The 14,137-nt window shown below is 43.7% G+C and overlaps 1 protein-coding gene across 1 annotated transcript in view; it reads left to right on the forward strand.

Annotated features, from left to right (window-relative positions):
- The first annotated feature begins 120 nt into the window (after positions 1-120).
- The window catches only part of LOC100119928 (alpha mannosidase I), a 273,587-nt gene continuing 259,570 nt past the window's right edge, over positions 121-14,137 (forward strand). Inside the window, exons 1-2 of the mRNA XM_003424268.4 lie at positions 121-1,173; positions 4,892-5,116. Of these exons, the coding sequence (XP_003424316.1) occupies positions 799-1,173; positions 4,892-5,116 (600 nt within the window). The 5' untranslated portion in view covers positions 121-798. The remainder of the gene's footprint in view (positions 1,174-4,891; positions 5,117-14,137) is intronic.

The raw sequence follows: 14,137 nt of genomic DNA on the forward strand, positions 1-14,137 counted from the left end.
GTTGGTAACTAACCAGTGGCTTACTCGCCAACTCTGCAGATGTCGGCAGTAGTCGCCGAAAAGCTGCGAGCGTCGTGTGTGTAGTGTACTGTGTCCTAGCCCGAGCTCGCGCGGCGCCTGTATAAGAGAGAGACAGCACTATCTATCTATATACAACTCGCGCATAGGTAAATGCAGGCAAAAGTGACGGGCCGCCTAGAAGTAAAGAAAACAATACACACACGTACACGAGACGGGGGCAGTGTGGACTGAGCGTCGCGGCGCGAGTATAGTTTGCACATGAGCCTCTCTCCTTGGAGCAGTCTGTTGTTCCCCTCTCATATATCCCCCTCACTCAGCCGTGTACAGTGCGATAGTCCGATTTCGCGTGCTCAGCAGCTCGGCTTTCTAACCTCCCGCGAGGATCTTTCGCTGCGTTGCACAGTGTACGAATATCGGGAGCCTCTGTCGAACGACCTACAACAGACGTCCGCGCTGCTTTGACAAGTGCAGAAGCCGCGCTCTGTCTCTGCTGTCAGTGTCACCCCTCCCTCCGCGCGCGTGTGTTTGTGTGTAGGCATATATATAGTGCGCGACTCTGTTTTCCTTCGCGGGGTGCGTGCATGTGTGATAATAGTTGCGGCAGTAATCTAGCAAAAAGCCCGAGAGAGAAGAAAGCCCGACGAGTGCGGACAGGCGAGAGGCAGTGTGCGAAAGTGCAAAGCCAGACGCGGGCGTAGGAAGCAGCAAGCAGTGGCTCCCGCGGTCCTTGGACCCTCTTCAGCGTCGTCGTCGTCGGGGAAGCCGCCGAGAGCAAGGATGATGCCGAGCCCGGGGGCCGGCCTACTGCCGAGCTACCAGCGCTTCGTCAGCGGCGTGCAGCCGGGACAGCTGTTCGCCCGGCGCTCGTTCCGCCCTCGCGAGAAGTACCTCATCCTCCTGGTCTTCCTGACCTTCGGCATCGTCTGCTTCGGCGCGTTCTTCTTCCTGCCTGAGGACTTCCGGGGCAATGGCGGCGTCAACAGCGTCTACAAGGTCTACCAGCGCATGCAGAAGGCCGGCCCGGAACTGCTCATACCGGCGCCACCCAGGTCCCAGGACGAGGACGACAACAGGATCAACGCCGTGCCGGTGCACCACGGCGATCCTCGCGCCGAGGACGTCCACCTCATCGAGGACAAGCAGAAGCTCCAGGTACGCCTCCGCGATGTTCATATAGCAAGCCTTTCCTGTATTTGGTAGCATTTCGCCGGAGGCTTATACGTGACACCTACGTTCTCCCGCTCAGCTGTGTGTGTGTCGTTGTCCTGTCGTGCTCCTCTCCTTTCGCTCGTTGAGAAACATAACCTAGAAAGAGCGCGCGCGAGGGTTCCCGTTTTTTTCTCGCTGGCTCAGCAGACGCGTGTGCATTTTTTTCCTTCCGGCCGTCTCTGTTCTCTCTTTTTGCTCTTTTTGAAGACGATACTGCGCGAGCGAGGGAAGTCGATTTTTTTTGGCTTCCGACTCACTGTTTTTTCCCTTTGCGCTAAAAGAAAGTGGCGGAACTGGTTTCGCGCGCTCTCGGCGCCGTTAATGAATTCGAAAACGCCGCCGACAGACGGATTCGCTGAGAGGAGGTTTTCTGATATCATTCGGCGAACGAAAATTCGCGAGAAAACATTGCATACTTGCGTATAGCATGTGTTATTGTTTGCGTTTAACTCTCTCGAATGTCAAGTTCGACTCGCGGCGCTGCCATAGTTAAGGCTAGGTCTCGTGCGGACGACCGCAGCTGCGCGCGCGCGCTCGCATGGCTGATTATTGCTTTTTCCGAGTGCGGATAGCCGTTTATTAACGTTCGGGTCATTGCAAAATTGACGTTTGTTAATTCGCAGGGAAGCCTTTCTTGACGATTGTGGCTTTGTAAACAGAAATTTTGAATCGAAAGGGATTTTATTTTGTTTTTTGCGTGGCATTACGAAATTTTGAATGATAATAGTTTTACATTTTTGTAGGATTAAATTCTTACACTATCGTTCTTCCATATTTTTCGCATTTCGACGGATTTACTCGGAATATAAGTTAATAAGCTTAGTTTATAAGTACGTCTAATGCGCTTATGCGAGTTTCACACGATTATGAGCGCGTGCACGCTGAAAATGGAAAAATGAATGGACTTTGCACTATAATCCATCAACAAAAACGTAAATTAGTTAAAAAAAAAAAAATGATGGTAAACAACACTGAGCGCGAGATTTTAAGGATTCTTTTGTGCGTATACGCTACTGTTCGTAATGAAATGCGTGTTCCTTTTACGCATGGTATAGTTATCGATTAGCTCTTCACCTACTAAACTTCATAGCATATTTATTTTGTGCTACTCGTATACGACGCGGTATAAACTTTCGAATGCTTTACTTTTAATGACTTACATCGACTGATTTATCATTATTATTATTAAAACAATGTTTCAAATACCAAAAGGAACGACATCAAAAATTGTCGCGATTAATTGGATGTGTGTGATTATAAGATTAGATCTAGTAGCACATTTTTCTACGATACTGACCTGCAGAACATCGCAGCGATGAAAAAGGATCTATTTTTATACGTAGAAGGTCGGGTATTCATTATTTCATTTATATTTCAAACGCGATAAAATGTACTGAAAGGACAACTGCAGCCACTTAAATTTTAAAACGGAAAAAGAAAAAAACACTCGTGCGTTTTTGAGTTTTGTATACGACTACATTACAATTTTTAATAATGCAAAATTGTAAGGAGAGAATAATATCGGTTTCATTAAAAGTAACCACCAAGTCTATTCTAATCAGAAGAACCCATAGTGCCACGCGCATATTCCATCCAACTCCGTGAGAATGAGAGAAAGCGCTCTTGCGCGCGCGAGCCTTTCGCCACTTTCGAATCGTTCGCCCCAGTCACCGTTACGCGAACGAGTGAGCGAACGACAGGCTCTCTTGCAGTCGTCTCGTCTCACTCGAAGCCCAGAGAGATACGCGCATACACGTGCCATGCATTACGAGTTGCATTTTTGCGCGCTTGCTGCTCTCAATCTTACGAGTTTCCCTTTCTTCTTTTCTACTTTGGGATTTTTCCCGCGGCTCAACTTTGGCACTCTCTCTATCTCGCGGGAAGTTCGAGGTCGTTTGCGACGATTTTTAGCGGGAATTTCTCTTTTCCGCGGTTTGGGAAATCGCTTCTGGGTGCGGACGTGGCTGTATTTCTCCAGAAAAATAGAGTTGATCTTAAACAAACGAACTTGATTTATGTAATAATAGCAGATAACTTCGATTTTTATAACCATTTTTTTATTTATTCAGCTTCTGTTAATATGCATGCACTTATCAAAGAGTTAATAGTGAAGAGCTAACAGGAAAACCGTTGTATTAAATTATCTGACCGTGAATGTACAATACATTTTTTCATCTTGGAAGAAGCATAGCTTCGCGTATGCCAGTCTTTGATGAACGTTCTTCTTTTAATTATAGATCCAGCTTACGATTATAATTATTTCTTGATGTGTGAATATTTAGAGCAAACGTTGCCTAGATAACATATCTTAACCGTGTATCTCTCACTAGCTCCCTTTTCAATTGCACACATCGATGTAGTTCATTGATTTTCGAGTCGAAGCATTTTTTGAATTTTTTTTTCTCAGTAGTTGAAGTTATGAAGATCGAGGTAATCGATGACCCTCACCAAGCGAGCCATTGAGAAGTATTACACATAATCCAGCAATTTCACAAGATTCCTCAAGAAGTGAAATTTATAACACCCATTCAAAAATTATTAATCATCTCCTGCCCTATCTCTCAAATCAAAGCCACATACACGTCTTCCAGATCTAGTGCAAACGATGGGCGGGAAATTTCATTTTTATGACTGCAATCTCTCCTCGCGCGCGTATACCGCCTAACTGACATATATACAGCCGTGTATCTAAGATTCACGTGCATGCGCACATAGGGGCATAACCTGAATGGGGGGGGGGGGGGGGGTACGTGGCGCCTGTCTGTTTACACGGGGCCACGAGGCTGGCCTTCTCTCTCTCTCTCTCTCTCTCTCTCTCTCTCTCCCTCTCTCTCCCTCGACGTGATGCCTCTGACGCGATACGTCAGTTGTAGGACTACTAGTAGTCTAGCGCCGTTTCTGCTTCGGCTGCATATCTGACGCGACTGATCGCTCTACCCTATACGAAAGCGCTGACCTCGCTCACTTGATAATAACTTGACACACTCGAGTCATTATCACATCTAGAAGTGACAGGGAGATGTATTACGCTTAGTACGCGCTCTAAACTTTCGCCTATAAGCGTTCGCGTAATTTATAGATAACTGCTAATGGAAGCTTTGAGAACTCTCATTTTTCAGCTGCGGCGAATGTTAAAAATAAAATTTTGATGCATTTTGTTGAATTACATTCTAATTATACGAAAAATTCAGTTGGTTCAGTAATCATATAAGTTAAAAATTATTTCTCTTCGATATGTCACACAATATCATTTTTATCTTTTTCTTTAACTTATTTTTCGCGCGGTAATAAAGTTTAATTCATATTGCTCAAGGAAATTCTCAGTCTGCGTACTGCTCCAATAATAAAGAATAAAGATAGCTCTCTCTGGAAAGGCGAACAATTTTTGCGCAATTTTTCTGATATACTTTTGCGTGAAATATTTATGCGAGAGATAGAAAGTTCAGTGTGGAAGAAACGCTTTTTATAAACGATATATTCAGCGTCTTTCGTATAATAAGAGAAAAGTCTTTTATGCACGAAGGAGTGTAATTGATCAATTTCATAAAGGATAACGAAGCGATGAAAATGTTGTTTTTGCGCATACTTTTTAAATTTTACAAAATTGCACGTAAACGCTGCAGTAAAAATAATGATGCGAAAACCAATTTTGACGTTTCAGGCGAAGATAGACGAGGAGTACCAGAACCAGAAAACTCTGGAAAAGCCGGAAGTGTTGAACGAGTCTCGAGTGCGCGCTAGCAGTTCATCGTCACCACTTGTGGTTCGCCAGTGGATTGAATCACATGAAACCGTGCCACCCGAACCATCGGATAGGATGCCGAAAATAGTGGGAGGCGAGGACAAGGACCCCATCGCTCGGCAACGAAGGGAAACAGTTAAAGAGGTCAGTATTTTGATATTTTTTCATAACAACTCGCAATGTTTTACATTTACATTTTAAACAGTGAATTTGTTATAAGCAAGCGAGTTAGGTTATACCGATCTCGTTTATATGATTTTCGAGTTGACAGCCCGCATGTGTCGACCATACGTCAGCAACTCGCGCGCACCGCAATCCCGTAGTTGCTTCACAAGCTTATCTGTTAAAATTTGCTTTACATGCTACGGCCCATGTGTACACGTATGTTACAGCCATTCACATGGTATTCCCTCTTGAAGTTGGGAACTATCATAAATTTTGAGAATTAAGGCAATTCACACTCGGCGAACGATAACAATCCTTCTTGTACACAATATTACAACGCCGCATTACAACAAAACACGAATGAAAATTTTTCCGTTTGACCATTAGTCAACCGTCCTATTGATTTTCGATTCGTTAATAAATACAAGGATTCTCGATCAAGAGTCCCGCTCTCGTAAAATAAACAACAAATCATCGGAACGATTCCCGACTAAATAAACAATTCACGAGCTTGGACAGCACAGATCCGTCTCTCGCGAGTCTCTCTATCCCTGCAGTGCTCCCTCGCTGCTGCACATAATCCGTCCACCCTCGAGGCTGCGCGGCAACCGCGTTTTCAAGAAGACTGTTGACACGGCAGCACAAAAAAACTAAAACACGCGCGCGCGTACAATGGACGGCAGCGGAGGAAAAAAAAGTGCGAAAGAAGAAATAAAATATAAAAGGAAATAATGAAGCGGCCGCGGCGGCACTGGACTCGAAACTCGGCCGCTCTCGAGGAGAGTTCAATTTCCCGGTACAATGCGTGGCCTGTTCAGTATGCAAATTGCTTCCTATGAAAACCGTAGGAAGAGGCTCGTATACGTACACACATGCTGCTGCCGCTTCGTCTGCTCAACCGGCAATTTGCATCGCGGGCGGCGAGGAAAGCCGCGAGCCTCGGAATTTCCTCCGATTCTGTAGCAGAGCGCACAGGTGAAACGGATTGTTTTGCCTCCGTCTCCCCCCCCCCTCTCGCCACACAAGGGATATGGTGTAATCGGCTGCGTCTACCAGTATAGGTCCTCGCTGCGCGCGGCTCGGCTCAGCTGTATTATACATATAGTCTCGCTCTCTCGACCGCTGAGCAAACCTTAATGCCTCGTGTGAATCCGATAAGAAGGGACTTACGCGAGTTCGTAATCGCTTAATCGAGGCCATGCTAAGTGCCCTAATGACGCTAATGCCTCGACTTCTAGCAGCGAAAAATACACGCTTTCGCTAATTACTCCCACCGCAGCTAACGCCGCTCTTCGTGTTTTAATTACAGGTGCAGGCAGCTGCGGGCGGGCTATTTTTTTTATCTTGTTCTTTCTCGCGAGCACTTTGTTGTTACTCTCTCGTTCGTCTCCGCGCTCTGCTGCTCGGGAAGATAACGAATGCGACTATTCATATTCGTGTCTGATTAGAAAAAGTCGGAGCAATGGTTGCGCGGACGTTTTTCTGAGAGAGCTGATAAAAAGATAACAGAGTTTATTGGACGATTGAATAACAATGACGATAACTGTCTCCTTTACGACCCGCTGGGAATGTCGAATTCGTTATGCTTGCTTGTGACCATTCCACATCGAAGCATTTTTTGCTCGTACACTTATTTTTCCGCAATAAAATCTTTACGGCCCAGACAAGAACAAAATGCCACGAGAGTTGTTACAAGGGGTTGTTAGACCCGTCCAGTCCGTCGAGCTGCCGTGCGGTGTATTTAATTAGGATTGTTCCCTTTCTCGCTGAACTAATTTAATTAAGATTTCGCAACTAGATTTTTGAAACCGTTACGGTTTGAACGAGAGGAAATTTCCGTCAGCCGAATATAATTGATTGCACAGCGATATTCGATTCGATCTCTCGAGTTCACTGGAATCGCCGCATGGCTAATTGAGCGCAACCGAGTGATTTCCAGCAGCAGCAACGGCTGAACGATTCGTCGTAGGTTGTAGCTGGGATACGCCGAGCATCTTTCAGGGTCCAGGTCCCTCACAATAGGGTTGAGACACGAGGTGGAGCAGAAGGGGGAGAGGCTTTTGAGGTCATGAAGCGCGGCTGCTTCTTGAATAAATCAGTTCCTCCCGCGCAGTGTAGTGGTCGCACTGCTGTTTGCCTTACGGAATGGCGCTCTGCCAAAATGCTTCCCTCGAATTATATCCTCTTTTAAAGTCGTAAAAAGTCACTTCGGAACGCTCCACACCTCTAATTTGTCGTGTCGCTCCAACTGCTCGCTAATCATGGTAACAGCTTCATACTTAATTCTAAGTAATGCGCATTGTTTCGCGCTAAGGAGCTTTCTCTTTAAGTCTCCGCCATATTTTCGCTTGCTTTGTGTAAGCGAATAATACACACTCTCAAAACTGTCTTTGATAATGATAACGTAGCTTTGGGAAATCAACTTACAGCTTTTGATGCAGCATTTCATATTTTTCTTGCAAAATGCTAACGAATTTTAATTTTACGTAAATATTTTGTTTCTTTTACATGCAAATTTCTTTGATTAGTTGCGATCACGCGCAGTATAACTATTTAGCCATTTCGTATCTGTATTCGTAATCGGGATTTGCATACATCACGGCGATTCCGATGATTATGCATTCGATATTATTATAATGATAAAAAGCTGTGATCAGTCGTACTTATACATTATTAGTAATAACGCGATTCTCGTCAAGTCCGATATTGTAAAATGTAATGAAATTATTGGTATATAAAAAAATCGCATTACGTATTTATTTTCCACGGCGATATTTTGCTGTAAAATAATTAACTTTGAATTTAATCATGTGAAAACAGCTCTCGAAACGGTCCACTGTATGTTGCAAAATTAAAATCCGATAGCATTCGAGCTTCCAACGTGCATAACGATACTGGCCATTTTACAGCATCCCGGCAGTAATATGTATGCCTACTAATGCAATAAACGCAGGTAACTTCGCGCAGCTTCGTTTACTCGGTGATTCAGAAATTACTCTTTATACATGCCGTAAGCCATGCACTGCCGCATTAACGTACTTATACACGTGAAATTCCACCACATTTGAGATAACACTATTAGAAATTAGAATGCGCGTATACGAATTTCACGTAAAACGTCGCAAAGTTTCGAAAGCCGCTCGTCTACAGCTCTGAGCCAAGCGGAGCAAGGTTTATAACGGGGGTCACTAAACTCTCTCTCTCTCTCTCTCTCTCTCTCTCTCTCTCTCCTCTCTGTACTCTGGACTCCTTTGGCTCCGGCCATTGGTCAGGAAGAAATATAAGTAGAGCAACGCCGCATTAAATCACGTCGATTCGAAACTTCGTGATTTTATCGTAATTACCTCTACACCGCTCTTACTGGGAGTTTTACCTCGTGCACTCGACGCGCGGACGGAGTACTATTGATTGCGTTCGTGTTCACTACTTAATCAAAGAAAATACTTTTCGGTATGTATATTATTGTCGCGGCTTGTGATCTAGAAAATGGACTATAAAGTCTGCACTGATTGCCGATTACGTTTTTATCCCGCAGCTGCGTCGATTTCGGAGGCGAATTAAAGGGTAAAAAAAGAACTAAGCTCTCGGGCACAGTTCCGAATAATTCAGTCTCAAGTCAATATTTACCGGCTGATTAATGTGCGGTAATTAACGCTCGGAGAGTTGGCGCAATCGAAGTAACGAGTACATTGGCGCGCCGATAACAAACAACGGCCCATTCGCATATTAGCGGTTTTCGCCGCGCTCATCTCTCTCTCTCTCTCTCTCTCTCTCTCTCTCTCTCTCTTTCTCTCTCTCTCTCTCTGTCGCTCGCGAGCGCGCAACACAGCGAGAAATTTTTGTGTTTATTTTACAATCAAGTTCCCGTCCGCCGCCGCGGGCCAACCCGGGGGCGAGGGGGCCCATTTTAATAGCTAGCGTGAGCGCATTGTCGTTTTCAAATGACCGTAATGCTATGCTAATTTTATGCCGGCCGAATAAAAATTCTCGCGCGAATCCACAATCGGCCTCTGATTTAGCCTCGGCATTTGCGAGTCCGCCCGTCATTATCTTGCCGTGTGCGCAGCAGCTTCATACGTGCATGCAGCCGTTGTATTCTACTGTGCATATCCCCACCCCCCTTCCAGCAGCCCGGAAATTAGGATACAAACATGAAATTATTGCGGAACGTTAATTCTGAATGAATTTATAATGCGCGCGCATTCGTTTATATGATCATTTATCGCTCGTTCTCCATTTTTCCTCCGAGACCCGCTCTTAAATTTATTGTACTTATCTATCTTACGCATATAGTCATTAGGAATTTGGTCATAATTCATTCTAACGCGTGTCATTCGCTGAGCATATAAATGCAGGTTCAAGCCCTTCCTCGTTACAAAATCGCGCGTATCAAATTCCTTTTACCTTGTGCGAGTGCACGCGCGCGAGTTTCTTTTCTTATCAACGATCGGTAAAAAGGAATTTTCGGGTCCGCTGGGATGGAGAGAGAGAGAGAGAGCGCACTCTAAAGGTAGTGCAGGGAACTGCTATACGTTTTTCCCAGGAGATCTTAACCAAGTATCTTGTTTCTTGTTCATGTACTGAATATTAACGGGCAGTGTGTCTTGAGCTATGGCTAGCTCGTGTGCGCAAGAACTTTATTACTCCACTTCGAGTTATCTGCTTCGGTTTATAGACGATGAAACTTCGGTGTAATTAGAAGTCCGATTACCATAACGAGCCGAGGCTAGTGCAGTCGTTCATCATTTTCCTATGAATAATTAAATTATGACGTTTGCCGTGTAGTCGTATACTTTTGCAATGAAGCGCTATTTCAGTATATACTTTTTTTATATTTGATTTTCGAGAGAGCTATATTGGATAGCGAAACTGCTTGCCGCGGTATACATGGAAATATTTTTTCTAATAAATTTATGAATCAAGTTCGATTTGTTGTAGAATCGCATGAAAAAAATTTATGAGAAAGCGTGTATTGTTCGATGTGATTTCACAATTCCGGGAAACAGGGTCGAGTTTCAAAATACCGCAGGAATCAATAATAACCACACATATCCGCATCTTTATTGGAGATATTCTATATAGATCGCAAATAAAAAGTTCGCGCGCACCACTCATCATCTTCCGCATTAATCATCTCGATAAACTCCGAGCTCATTACTCGTCGATTAAACAGTCCGTATAACCGTAAATCCAACGGTAACTCCTCAATCGCAATCTCGAAAAGCCGCAAAAATCTCGATCTCATCGCCTCTAAATCCCTCTCTTCCGTACATATACATACATATTAATGCAGTCCCGCTGTCCGGCGAGAGAAGAAGTCAAACATTACACATACCGCGCTCGCGGAACGTCCCTCTTTCAACGCGCTCTTGATCGAACAATATCACGGCGCAGCATCTTAGACGGCGGAAATCAAGGCACCACTGCTAGGCAAATAGTATACTGCTTGGGCGTGATGAATTAGTACTTTGTGCTCTCGACGCGAGAGAGCTGCACGGGACTACAGCAACAGCAGCAGCAGCATCCATCCCGGCGCCTGATAGATAAATGGCGGAAGTGAATTTAAATTTACATTCTACTCTACTGCCGCCTCGAGCTGCTGTGTGCTCTACTCTGCCACGGTCTCTCACCTGTCGGGCCGATTGTTTTCTTTTGCGTCGCGATTAGCATTTCAGTTTTAATCTCCCTCGCTATCGGGACGCTCTCTGGGGATTAACGGTCGGCTTCTTCTCCTCTCCCGAATGCTGTGTGTGAGTATTAGTGTAGATTTAATCGAGTACCGATGACATACCGCTGCTGTTGATTTATTTATTCGCGCCGTTATGTGCGCCTGAATATTTACTTTTCATTTATAAATATGCAAGGCAACGATATAACACGAATCGATGGAACTGTTTATACCCTATTTCGAGAATCTTTTTATACTGACTCTGGCTGGATATGAAATATTCTACAAAAAAAATAATTCAATTAGGGAGTTCTATTACTACACTTTTTTTCAATTCTTTTTATTTATTCTATAGATTATCAGAAATCGAAAACGCACCGTCTTTTTTCTCACCAGCTAATGAAAATTGTTCTCCGGCAAATATTGAATTAAAAGGAGGCTCAAATAACGTTTTCATACGATGAATTTGAGTTAAATTACGTGAAAAATTGATGTTTCGATAAAATATGGTCTGCGTTTAATATCCGCAAAAAATAATACAAATCTTGATTCTACGTAATTTTTAGATAAGTACTTTGATACGCATAGATTTACTTTATAAGGCATTCTACGAAAAGTCGGACACTTTCTTGTCGAAAAATTGAGCTCTTGCAATTTTGAAGGCACACTCACCAGACCAAGTTTTTTACAAACCGTATCTCTTCTTAAAAAAAGAGATACGAGAAAAGTGAAGCCGACTAAAACGAGATTTGATTAGCTGCTCTTAAAAGGGCGCGAAAATACAAAAATTTACGAATTAAAATAGATTTAATTTTTACAAAGTTATTTATAATATAAATGCAAATTGAATAAATAATAAAACAATTGATACATTAATTAATACATTTTAATTTGATATTTCTAAATTGAGAAATTATAACCTCAAAACTTAAGACATGTCCAAAAAGCATAAAAAAATAAAAGCAGTTGCTCTCGCGAAGCGCGCAAAATGTCACTAGTGTCAACAAAAAGTTGCAGGCCAATTACTAATTACCAAAAAATAGCCTTTATTGCGCCCCGGGTAATTCATTACCTGGCCCAGTAATTGTTATTTCTTCCGGAATTAATTGACAGCCGAGCCCGAGATCTTGAATTTAAAAATAAAATCGTCGAAAACGACCGTCCCTATCAAAAGTGCCGAGCAATTTAAAATTCAAGATCTCGGGCCCAGCTGTTCATTAATGCTGGAAAAAATAACGATTACTCGACCAGGTAATTAATTACCCGAGGCGCAATAAAAACTATTTTTTGGTAATTAGTAATTGGCCCGTAACTTTTTGTTAGCATAGGGTTTGGAAGTGCTACCCATGTTTTTTACATATTGTATGCCGAAGCGCATGTAAAAAACTTGGTCTGGTGCGTGTGCCCTCAAAATTGCAAGAGCTCAATTTTTCGACAGGACAGTATCCGACGTTTCGTAGAATGACTCATATATTCCCTTGTCAGAAAACTTGTATCTCACCTATTAAAGGTCGTCTAGCCTATTCTTCTATCTTCCATTTTAAAGAGAAAATATTTCGCTGTTACAACACGGCACGAATTTCAGTAATATAGCGCATACCATAGGCGCATCGTATTATAATACGATTGACAATAAAAATACCTTGCACTCGCGCGAACGAAGAAAATTCCGAAAGAACGCCTTATACGTATTCTCGCGGCGGCGGCGGCGGCAGCAGCTATTCAAACCGGTTCTCATAAAAATTTTAAGCGAGCTAGTCGCGCTGCATTAAGCTATCGATCGCGGAGTATTTGGAGTCTCCTTCGCGCCTCGGGCTCTATTATTGTACGAATCGCTAGTCAGGCATTGTCGCGCTTCTCATATTGCGCGGAATCCCAAACTCCCGTCTCCTTCGGCTGGCCTACCTCCACCTCCTCTGCGCTTAGCTCCGAATATTGCGCTCGATCGAGACGGTGAGCAAGACGACGACTGGGAGGAGGCTTGGCAAATGCAGTACTACACCGCCGCCCAAGTTCCGGGGCTAATTCAACCGCGTGCTCGCGCGGCCGCTCTGTACTCTGGCTTCGGGCGAATATGAGGCCCTTACCAGCTCTAATATAATATATTCTCGAGTCGAGGGCATGGGGCGAGCTCGGTGCTGAGGATAACGGTTTGAATCCGAAGGAAAAATGCAATGCGGCCTTGGGCCAAGTGGAAAAGGTCGAGTTAGGTTGGGCACGGCCTTTCGTCACTAATTGCTGGCGTAGTACAATAAGCATTCGAAATGTGGTGTTCTGGCAATTTTCATCAATTTTTCATTAATGCGATCTCCGTTAATGAAGATAATGTCTGTTTACCCTATCACGAGAGATAAACTGAGAGAGTCATCTGCCCCCACGACACAATCCAGAGTAAATTCGAGCGCGAAATGAGAAGACAATCAGGGATAAAGAAACGAGCGCGCTGACGCTCGTTTCTTCAAATCAGCAGGAAAAAGTACGGCGTCGCGCCGGTAATCGCAACGAGTAAGATAAGAAGGATGGGAAGACTATACGACCCCGGGAGGGGATCGGAGGCTTTATATTGGATTAACTCGGACCCCGGCACGTTCCATCACAGCATGATTTTCTGACCCCCCGAGGATTAGTGTTGCAAGATCGAGGGATCTTACCTTTATCTATCTCCCTCTCTCACACTACCTTTCCTGTTTTCTTAGCCTTGAGTACAATGGCCAGCCTGAGCGTCTTGCAGATCTGGGCGGGCCATATTTCGCACCTTCTCTCAAATCAAGCGTAACTGCCAGATCAATAAGCTTCGTCGCGTCATGCTTAGCTGGGTAAACCTAATCTCGAGTAATTGAATAAATCCTTCCGACGGCTCTGTTATTCTGGTACGTGGTTATACTTAATTTATTCTGTCAGTATTAATGAAGTTTCGGCATTTAATTTTGGATATAATTAATAGGTAAAATTATTAAAGAAGTTCAACTTACGAATTACCTGTTTGAAAACAACACAAGAAACAAATTTAAGATTTTACTGCTCGTGATAATCTGCTTTACCATTTCGTGAAAACAGAAATTTTTCCTCAACCTCATTCTCAGCTTCCATCCGGTCGAAATACTATTGCGTACATATATATATATATATATATATATATATATATATATATATATATATATATATATATATATATATATATATATATATATATATATATGTAGCGCTTGCAAATGTACGATCTTCCGGTACGGCTGATCGATACAGGAGGTGGCAATGCCGACAGGTTTCTCTTCCGCCACCTACGCGCGTCGCACGGCGGTTAACTCACGGGCGACGAGTGAGAAGGGGTC

The sequence above is a fragment of the Nasonia vitripennis genome (genome assembly GCF_009193385.2).
Source record: "Nasonia vitripennis strain AsymCx chromosome 3 unlocalized genomic scaffold, Nvit_psr_1.1 chr3_random0004, whole genome shotgun sequence".
NCBI lineage: Eukaryota > Metazoa > Arthropoda > Insecta > Hymenoptera > Pteromalidae > Nasonia > Nasonia vitripennis.